Raw genomic sequence first — 10,111 nt, 5'->3', positions numbered from 1 at the left:
CCAGACCCCCCTCCACCAGGCCATCTAGCTACAAAACCACTACAAGGCCAGCCACATCAGAGGGTCCCAAGACCTGAGTCTAGCCAGAGCTTGACACTAGCCAACATTGTGGTTGTAGGCCAATTGTTTAGAGGAGCCCTACCAGTACCCAGGACAGCCAAGAATCTTGCCCAATGATGTCGTCAGCACCTGAGCCCAGAGTTAGGTCAGAAAGAAAGGGACTGAGCCTAGTGGGTTGAATGACATGGTCTGTGAAGTCTCACCCACCACTTTGCTTCTGGGGCGCATTTCTTGGGAGACTACAAACACTGCTCTCTGTGTCTAGCATGGTTGAATAGAAATCTCATAACTCCAGGTATAATGTATATGGCAAATGACACCAGTGTGAGCCACTCTCGTGTCCTCTGTGACTGAGGGATCCAAGGACTGGAACGTCAGGACAGTTGGGATCTCTGTCCCACAGCTCTCTTGTCTCACCTCCTGCCTAGTCAGACAGTGAACATGAAGGGCATGCGACTGACTCGGGAGCTCTCCATCTAGATGCAGGAGGGAGGCCCAAGCTGGGCAGGGCAGAGTGGGGTGATGCGTGGGAAGGGAAGGAGTTAGCTCCTCTCCGGTCTCGGTCACCATCTTCACCTCGGGAATCTCACTTGAGCTCCCCCAGAAGCCTCAGCGAAACAGACGTTTCTGAGCGGCAGTGACCCTTGTTCAGGCTATATCCATCTGTCTGTCCATTGTTCTTCCCATTAGTCCTGTCTCCTGTCCACTCATCTAACAGTGTCCCCTTCCCCCAACACACACACAGGTTTTCTTGCCCCCCCCCGTCTGTCTGTCCACCCATTCTCCTTTTCTCCTCTGGTCTGGCCCCCATACATTCCCACATGTGGACATCTATTCTTCCATTCATGTAGCCGCCCATCCTTCCATCTGCTTACACGCCAACTTCCACTCGTTCCGCTATTTATTTTTCTCCATGGTCCTCGCCTCCTCTGCCTGCCTGACATCAGCTTCTCCTCCAGTGCCCCGTCCATCCATCCATCCATCCATCATCTCGCTCCTGTCTTTCTCCCCGTGTCCCTTCATTCAGTTATGCATTCGTCCATCCCCTTGTCCCCCTGTGCACTCGTTTCCAGAGACTTCATCTTTCTATTCTCTCCCCTTCCATCCGTCCATTCAAACTTGGCAATTGAAAGCTCATGAGACAGTTACCTGACCCGGGAGCTTCCGACATGTTACAATGTCAGCCACCTGGAAATGCAGCAATCCTCAGAGCACAACCCAAAGGAACGTCATGTGGTGTCTGTCTGTGTTCTCTGGGGACAGGACAGGGAGCTTGGCCTCTCCTCCCTGAACCTGCTGTCCACACAGCTCATCACCCTGCAGCCTGCCACATGTGTGGCATGGAGAACCCAACACTGTTGCTGTTGTTGTTACCCTGGCCCCAGAAGCTATAGCTCCAACTCCTCAGCCTGTGGAACCAGGCCTACAACTTGGGGCAGCACCTCCGGGCTTCATAGAGCCTTGGACAACCCATTCCCAAAGCACTCTCTCTCTGCACTGTGCCCTAGTTCCAGAAAGGAGACTTTCCTGAGACAGTCCCAGCCTGGATCCCAGAGCCTGTGGGGCTCATGTCCCCTCCCTGCACACCTCACTGCTCCTGCAGGAAACCATGCCCTGCTTTCTCTGCCTAGACCCTAAGGTTTGGCCTTATGAGTGAGCTAATAGTGTACTAGGTCAGAAGGACTTCTCAGCCCCCAGCTACTATGTTAGTCATGAGAACCCCATGTCACTCCAGCTTTAAGATTGCAAATTATCTTATCCGAGTGTGCCACCAGCTTCCGGGCCCAAACATAACACAGAAGCAGGGGGGAAAAAAAAAGCTGTACCTGAGTGGTGTTTCAATTTCTCTGCTTTAGCCAGCATCTCCGGTTCTCAATGCACCCTGTCCCCACCCAGCCCGTGTCTTACCTTCCATAGCAGTTACAGTTGCATAGTGTGTCTGGACACTAGGGCACAGGATGCCGTGGCCCCTCTCCAGCCCTGGCACTTGTTACGGAGCTGTGGCCTGGCAGCTGCGTGTTGCCTCCATGTGCCCCGGTCCTCTCTGCCCTCTCCCTGCCACTAGGCCATGAGTCTGTTCTCATTTCTTTTCAGGAAATCTGACTAAGCACATGAAGTCGAAAGCCCATAGCAAAAAGTGCCAAGAGACGGGGGTGCTGGAGGAGCTGGAAGCCGAAGAAGGTACTGTGCCAACCTCCTCTCTCCCTAACTCCCTCTCCACTTTCCATCCCTCCCCCTTACCCCTGGCCTTCCCCCCTTTCCAGCCACCCTCATTTCTACGACGACTACTCCCCTTCCTCTCCCTCCCTCCTGCTCTCCCTCACTTCCATGCCCTCCCCCTTTCCACGCCCTCCCCTCTAGTTTGCTGAACAACTGGAAAGCGCAAATCTTAAATTCCTAAGATACTCCCCAGTGTCACACAGCCAGCCCGATATAACCTAGTGTTCCAGTGGAAGCCAGCACCGATGAGAGTTCAGGCAGTGCTTGCTGAACATGAGCCCATGAGTAACTACAGGCTCATTCTAAACACGTGCCCTGAGTTGTCTTAGTGGTACCTGGAAGCCTCTTCTGCTAGCAGCCTACCACATGTCCTATGGGGCTGTGAGTGTCACAGGCAAAGCTAGATCCCATAGGCCCATCCTTCCCAGCCCTGACACACCATTACAACCTGGCTATGGTCCTCCAGCATCAGAGGCAAGCTAGAGGCAGTCTGATAGCAGACAGGGCAGGGGACGGTGTAAGGAGGGAGGCCAGGCAGGAGTTCCAGAGGGGCTGTGGCAGATGGATGGGCAGGTCCTTCAGAGGTGACAGACCTTAGCTGCAAATTCTCTGAAGTCAGGATCAGGGCTTAGTGTAATAAGATGAGGAGAGAATATGGAGAGAAGAAAGGAGAAAGTTGTGGCTTTTATTTTCTGTTTGTGATGCAATCTAACAAGAATTAGATCGAGTTTCTTTTAACATTGAATAAACCAACGTTTACAACAATTCACTCAAAGCACTGTCTTCACAAACTATAATGTGAGGTCCCTATGTTGTCAAAATGCACGCCAGACCACTATAAGATGGTGTCCCATCGAGATCCCTGTAACATACCCATTTAAAGTCAAGGAAAAGTAAAGCCCAGACAGACATGGGGCCATGAAGGGCCATGAAAGGCAGGGGGCCAACTTGGCTGTCACCTGACCTCTATCGTTGAGTGTTATGGGGGTGATACATATGTCCTCCACCTGTGTGCAGAGAACTCCAGCAGGGGTGTGGGGATGTGATCCAGACCAGACACATGAGCACAGTTCAGGTGAGAAGTCTGATTCCAGATGTGTTCAGAAGCCGAGCCCATAGATGGTCCTGCTACATCACAGAGGGCAGAGGAGGAGAGGGGACTGGGCCAGGGATGGCTCCAAGCTTTGTAACCTAAGAGACTGGAAGGATGGAGTTGTTACTTCATGTGACAAGGCAGACCCAGGGACGGACATTAGAAATTGGTGCATCCTAAACATACAGTTGATAGTAGGAACTGCCCTGGAAAGCACCAAGCCAGGATGCCAGCAGCTCCTGGGGAGCATTGCTGGGGCGTAGGTTGTCAGCCACCGCCACCATGTGGCCAGTCTTAGAAACTGCACCCAGAAGGTTCTGTCCAGTGCCTTCCACTGGCTTTGATGGTAATAATGGCAGAAAAGCCCCATATGGAATATCAGGAAGGGGAGGTGCTGAGCAGGCAGGGGAATCCTTTAAATACCTGCAGGAGCCAGATGTGGAGAGCCTGAAGTAGTGTGGTCTAGAGAGGGCTTCCATCATCCCCACACAGGGAACTCATACCCGGGGCCTTCACTGTCTCCTCAGTAAAGAAGGGCTTTGGGGCCAGTCCTGATGGATGTCAAGAGATACTGGCCCTGACTCCCTCCTCAGTCAGGACCCTGCTTCAGCCTTCATCAGCAAATGCTAACAGTGCCACCCCGGCCATCTGCCTACAGGAGGGGAGAAGCAGATAGAGAAGATGGTAGCAAACACAAAAGGACATGAACTAGCCATCACCACACAGCAAGAAGATGGCGGGGAGGGGACTTGGGGCCACATCTGCTTCTCAAAGCATAATGTCATTTTGAACTGTAGTGTAATAGCACGAGGACTGTGAACCTTAGTTCTGACTCGGCCAGGAGATCGCTGGATGATCGTGGGCCATGCTGTGGCCTTCTCTATGCTTGGGTTTCACTGTGTGTGAGTGAGGACCAGGGCTGAGTAAGATCTGAGGGCTTCTGCCAAAGTCCTAGGTCAGCAAAATAAGTGCCTTGAGCTGATGTAAGGCTTTGCCCCTCCCCTACCCCCTGTCTGTTATATCTTCTCCCATTCCCATCACCCATTCCTCTCAAGGCCTTGTCTTCCTGCTTCCATCTGCCCAAAACCCTGCCTTTGGCCTCTTGACCCTCCCTCTGCCTGACAGCTCCTTCTCTGCCCACAATTTTCTGTGACATAAGGAATGTTCACATTATCCACTTTGGTACCTGACTGGTGAGGTGTTAGCATCACTGTTTCTGACCTTCCTGGGCATGGTGGAGAGACGAAGCCAGTACCCCAGGGTTCTGGGCCTACCTTTCCTGACCAGGAGAAAATATAATATTGATACCTGGGTGAGCGATAGGGCTGGTGGACACATTAGGCCACCTGGAACCAGCTCAAACTGGTCATGTCACAGCAGTCTAGTGATGGGCAACAGGGCACAAACTCCCCAGGTAATCCCCCAGAATGCAGAAGGCTGCCCATTTCAGTGATGCCTCATTCTACATTGCTGGTGGTGGCACAGCCTCAACCCCATAAGAAGCCAGACCTGGAAGCTGACATTCAGAGTACTGCACAGGGCAGGAATGGTAGAGGTAAGGCCTTCCCTGCAGACTGGGGCCAGTCTAACCCAGCTACTCACAGAGGCTAAACTCTGCCATCTGCCCAAAGCTGCTGAGTAGGCCAGCCTGGTCATGTTGGCATCTGGTTTGCATTTTAACTGACTGTGACTGTCTGCTGGGCCAGCCAGCCTGCCCTATCCCAGAGTGATCGATGCCATCAGTAATGAGATCATAGTGGTTGTAATTATTTGGGCCCTTGCTGTGCACCAGACCTGTATTATTTTTTTCTCTCAGAGAAGGCCATGCAGTGAGACATCCACTTAACAAAAGGAGAAACTGAGGCACAGCATTATAACTGGCTCATGGTGGAATGAATCCACACTGAGAAACCAGAAAACAGATGGTCTTGTTTGCTGCAGTGAAGCCCCGGGGCCTGCTTCTGCCTTACTTGGGCAGGTTACTTAATCCCCCTTATGTTGGTTTCCTTATCCACAGCGTGAAGGTAAGAATAGAACCACCAGTTTCCCAGTGATGCCAGGATTCTTTGAGGGCTACATGAATTCACGTACCTAAAGCCCTCAGAGCTGAACTTGTACACTGAGGCGTGAGGTCATTGTGCGCTATTATTTACAGAGTATTCTGCCTGCTATGTCACTTGGTCGTCTGCCATGTGGCACTATGCCTAGTTGGCAGGCAGTGAAACCGGGCTTAACCTGAAGCAGCTGTAATCTTGAGTCCCCTATGTTCTCCCCTCAGGAACCAGTGATGACCTGCTCCAGGACTCAGAGGGGCAAGAGGGCTCCGAGGCTGTGGAGGAGCACCAGTTTTCAGACCTGGAGGACTCTGACTCAGACTCAGACCTGGATGAAGATGAGGAAGAGGAGGAGGAGGAAGAGAGCCAGGAGGAGCTGTCCAGGCCGTCCTCAGAGGCAGCCCCACTCTGCCTGCCAGCCACACTACAGGAGGACTCCTCTCCCATTCAGGGCTCTCAGCCTCCAGATACCACTTCTGACAAGGTCCCACAAGGCAGCTCTGTCTCAGAAGCCACGCATTTGACAGCCAGCAGTTGTTCCACACCTAGCCGGGGTCCCCAAGGCCTTCCCTGGCTGGGACTGACCCCTTTGGAGACAGGCATGAGCTCAGCCCTGAGTCCCAGGGCCACATCCCCTAGGAGGCCGTGGTCCCCAAGCAAAGAAGCAGGCAGCCGCCCCTCACTTACTCGCAAACATTCACTCACCAAAAATGACTCATCTCCCCAGCGATGTTCACTGGCCCAAGAAGCTCAGGCCTTAGTCACAAGCACACCTGGTCCCCAGATGGGCCCAGGAAGGGACCTGGGTTCTCACCTCTGTGGGTCTCCAAAACCAGAGCTGTCCCATCTCACTCCCTACCCCATAGGAAGAGAAGTGCCCACTGGACTCAAGAGTGCCACAGACACAGGCACCCCCAGATATTCACCCACCAGGAGATGGTCTCTGGGTCAGGCCGAGTCACCGTCACAGACAGTGCTGCCAGGGAAGTGGGCCCTGACTGGGCCCTACAGCCCCTCAGCGGACAAGAGTGGCCTGGGCTTGGGGCCGGTTCCACGGGCTCTCCTCCAGCCCGTGCCTCTACCTCACACACTTCTCAGCAGAAGCCCTGAACCGTGCACCTCTGCATGGGTAAGTCCCTGCTGCGGCCCTCCTGGAGGTCAGGAGCTACCCATCCACACCCTCTGCGCCTCATGACCAGAGCCAGGCCGATATTCCTGGTCATGTAGCAAGCATTTCTTGGGTCCCGGCTGTGCCAACCAGTTTATTGCACTTCAAGGCACCCTCAGAAGCCCCAGACACGGCTCTGGTGCTCACGGGCTCTGGGTTCTAGCCCTAGTGGGCATTGTAGCCGTGGATGTGGATGTCAATACCCATGTAACCCCTCAGCCATCCTTCTCTGTCCACGTATGTCCTTGGAGCAGGTGACAGCTTTAACAAAATCATCAGCCGCATCTCCTCCATGAACACCACAGTCCACAAGCATCCCTGTGGAACCATGAGCATCATGGCTGAGAGCAGCCTGGCCTCTGTCACCACTGTGCCCTACCACACCACTGCCACTGCCCATTACCCTCCTTGACGTTCCATCATCTACACTGCCTCATCCTGGTGCCTTGCAGTGTCTGTACCACTACCACACTACCACTACCAGTGGCTGCCACTGCCCACGGCTGCCACTGCCCATGGCTGATACTGTCCCTGTAGATATTTCTTGCTCTGTGCTATCATGACCCCATACCATCTCTCCTGGAGGAACACTGACTGAAGCATCTTTCTTGCCCCATTGAACTTCCTGTAGTGGAAGGTTGAGATCCTTGTGCGGGAATTCATATGCAAGGGTGAAGTTAGGCCAAGACCATTTTAAGAAGGGGAGAGGCAGAAGAGCCACGGTAGACCAGGGTGACTACAGAGCCCCCATCCATACCCAGGAGCTGCCTCCTACAGATGTCAGCCAACATGTTTCTCTAAGTTGCCCAATAGGAAGTTCCCTAAGCACAGCAGTATGACTCCTGATTCTGGCCGTACTCACCAGCCTTACACTGTGATCTCAGGCCTCCCTGCCCTCTCTACCTCTAGCCCTCAGGTCTGCAGGTGCCTAGCATGTAATCCTTGCCTTCTCCCATTTTGTTTTCTGACTCCAGCAGAAGACTGAGTCCCGAAGTCCATCCGCTGGCCCTGCTCCTCTCTTCTCCCGACCATTCTCTGCCCCTCATGACGTCCATGGCCACCTCCCTAGCCGAAGTGATGAGAACCTCTTCAGCCACCTGCCTCTGCATTCTCAACACCTGAACCGCGCCCCCTGCCCCCTCATTCCCATCGGTGGGATCCAGATGGTACAGGCCCGGCCAGGAGCCCACCCTACCCTGCTGCCAGGACCCTGTGCAGCATGGGTCAGTGGCTTCTCAGGGGGCGGCAGTGACCTAACTGGGGCCCGAGAGGCCCAGGAACACAGCCGCTGGAGTCCCACAGAGAGCCCTTCAGCATCAGTGTCCCCTGTGGCCAAGGTCTCCAAGTTTACACTCTCTTCAGAACTGGAAGAGGAAAGGACCGGCAGAGGCCCAGGAAGACCTCCTGACTGGGAACCTCACAGGGCTGAAGCCCCTGCAGAACCCATGGGCACACACAGCCCCTGCTCCCCACAGCTGCCCCAAAGCCACCAGGTGGCACCATCCTGGAGGGGCCTCTTGGAATCACCACACACACTGGCCAACCTAAAGGCCTCAAGCTTCCCACCACTGGACCGCAGCAGCTCCATGGACTGCTTGGCAGAGACCCCCACTTACTCTTCACCCCGGAGCAGGAACCTCTCTGGAGAACCTAGGACCCGTCAAGGCTCCCCTGAGCTCTTAGGTAGGGGAGAGCTTAGGACACCTCTATTCCTGCCCAAGGATAGTGGTTCCCCAAACATCTAGCATCTACCGCTACTTCAGCGCCTGGCCTCCAGCATTCTGCAACAGACATTCCCAGTCAACCACCTGGAGTCATCTTACTCCCATGGTTACCCTCTCCCATCTGTCCATCTGTCCGTCTGTCCATGCGGCTTCTGCTCAGCCCCATCTGTTCTATTTTTCCACATATGCAGTTACCTGTGCCTTTTTCTAGACCTTTTGTTGCTTGAAAAAAAAAAAGAAACAAAACAAATCACACACATCCATAAACAAAACAAAACACATCCATGAGGAGCTCAAGGCTGTGAGTGTGCTCTGGGGACAAGGCTCCACCACCACATGCCATGGCAGCCATCCCCACCTCAAGGTCCAGGATAGGGTCTGTTGCACTGAGAGAGAAGAGGAAAGGAGGAGGAAAATATATAATTCAATTTGAAGGCAAGCACCCCTACAGACAGATGCCCAAGATCCCCACGTGGAATACACACAACTCGTAGCGGCCCCTCTCTGTCATCCCAGGGACCAGAACCCCAAAGCAGAAGGACACAAATAGAGGCAGGAGCCAACCCACCACTCTAGGAACAACAACAACAACAAAAAGCTACCTTTGCTACTATCTCAGCTCAGAATAGCAGCAGGGAAGAGAATCCTGCGGTGTGTGGAGGGGGCTCTCACTTCCCCTCCTATACCCCACCTCCCCCCAGGGCTAATAAAGGAGCCCGAGTTGCCATCTCCTTTCTCCTGTACACTGTAGGTCTCTGCCTCCTGGGCCTGGCCATAGGCTCGCTCCTTTTTTTTTTTTAAGAAATACCTGCAGGATGAAGGGACCAAGGCCAGACTAGGTGTGGTCCCAGTCTGGACCTGTTCTGAGCCTGGGGTTTAGATTCTGTTTCACCTCTATCTCTGAGGACATGTCACTCTTCCTTCATGGCTGGAAATGTGTGTGTATGTATACACATAGAGAGAAGCCAAAGATGGTGTTTGGTACTTTTTCCAGCCTCCTCAGATACTCCACTATTAACTTAGAGGATTTATAAATTGTCCCAAGTCCTCTGAATTTTTCTCAAGTTCCCAGGGCAAAACCAAAACAAAACAACCCAAGTTGAAATATGGAACTTGACCTGTTACATGCTTTATAAGAAAGAAAGAAAGAAAGAAAGAAAGAAAGAAAGAAAGAAAGAAAGAAAGAAAGAAAGAGAAAGAAAGAAAGTCCTCTGCAACACAGGCTCTATGGCTACCATTTCTAAGACCCTCCAGAAATAATTTTACCTTCTACAAGAGAGAGAGAGAGAGAGAGAGAGAGAGAGAGACAGAGTGCATCATGAGGAGGTCCCTCCTACAGCCTTGTCCCCAAATCACAAAGCCTGTTCTAGCCATGCTGGATACTGCTGTCACACTATACAAAGCAAGGACCTGTCCCTTGGCATCAGGCTGGGTGTGTAGCTGAAGGCTCATGGGAAGGCTTTGCTGCAAGGCTCTGGGCTGTCTGTACTAGGCCATCCCTGTCCCCCCAGCTCATGCCATACCTGCTCCTTGCTGGATGGGCAAATCAGCCACAGGCCCAATGCCCACCCCAGTCACCTGGTTTCCCTATGCCTGACTCAGTGCTTAAGATCCAAGTGTCAGTAGTACAGGGGCCTCCTGTTTTGTGTACTGTGCTTCAAGGTGGCATGGGTATCAGTCTGGGATGCTTGACTTGCACTTGCTCCAAGTCTCCTGCCCACCTGGGAGAAGCTGTCAAGACTAGGCTGGGGCACTGGAAGGAAGAGGGTAGAAGCCTGGATGCTGGTCAGCC

At 53.2% G+C, this 10,111-nt stretch overlaps 1 protein-coding gene across 2 annotated transcripts in view; it reads left to right on the top strand.

Annotated features, from left to right (window-relative positions):
* The window catches only part of Hivep3 (human immunodeficiency virus type I enhancer binding protein 3), a 68,645-nt gene extending 59,591 nt beyond the window's left edge, over positions 1 to 9,054 (top strand). Inside the window, exons 5-7 of one of the 2 annotated variants that reach the window (XM_028786574.1) lie at positions 2,155 to 2,241; positions 5,652 to 6,556; positions 7,573 to 9,054. In XM_028786574.1, the coding sequence (XP_028642407.1) occupies positions 2,155 to 2,241; positions 5,652 to 6,556; positions 7,573 to 8,340 (1,760 nt within the window). In that variant the 3' untranslated portion in view covers positions 8,341 to 9,054. Of the gene's footprint in view, positions 1 to 2,154; positions 2,242 to 5,651; positions 6,557 to 7,569 lie in introns of both variants that reach the window. The other variant, XM_028786567.1, reaches the window with a different exon arrangement.
* The last annotated feature ends 1,057 nt before the right edge of the window (positions 9,055 to 10,111 follow it).

This window comes from Grammomys surdaster, unplaced genomic scaffold, assembly GCF_004785775.1.
Source record: "Grammomys surdaster isolate TR1022 unplaced genomic scaffold, NIH_TR_1.0 100, whole genome shotgun sequence".
In the NCBI taxonomy this organism is placed as follows: domain Eukaryota; kingdom Metazoa; phylum Chordata; class Mammalia; order Rodentia; family Muridae; genus Grammomys; species Grammomys surdaster.
Note: the sequence above shows the minus strand (reverse complement) of the source record. Positions and strands in the feature narration are given on the sequence as shown.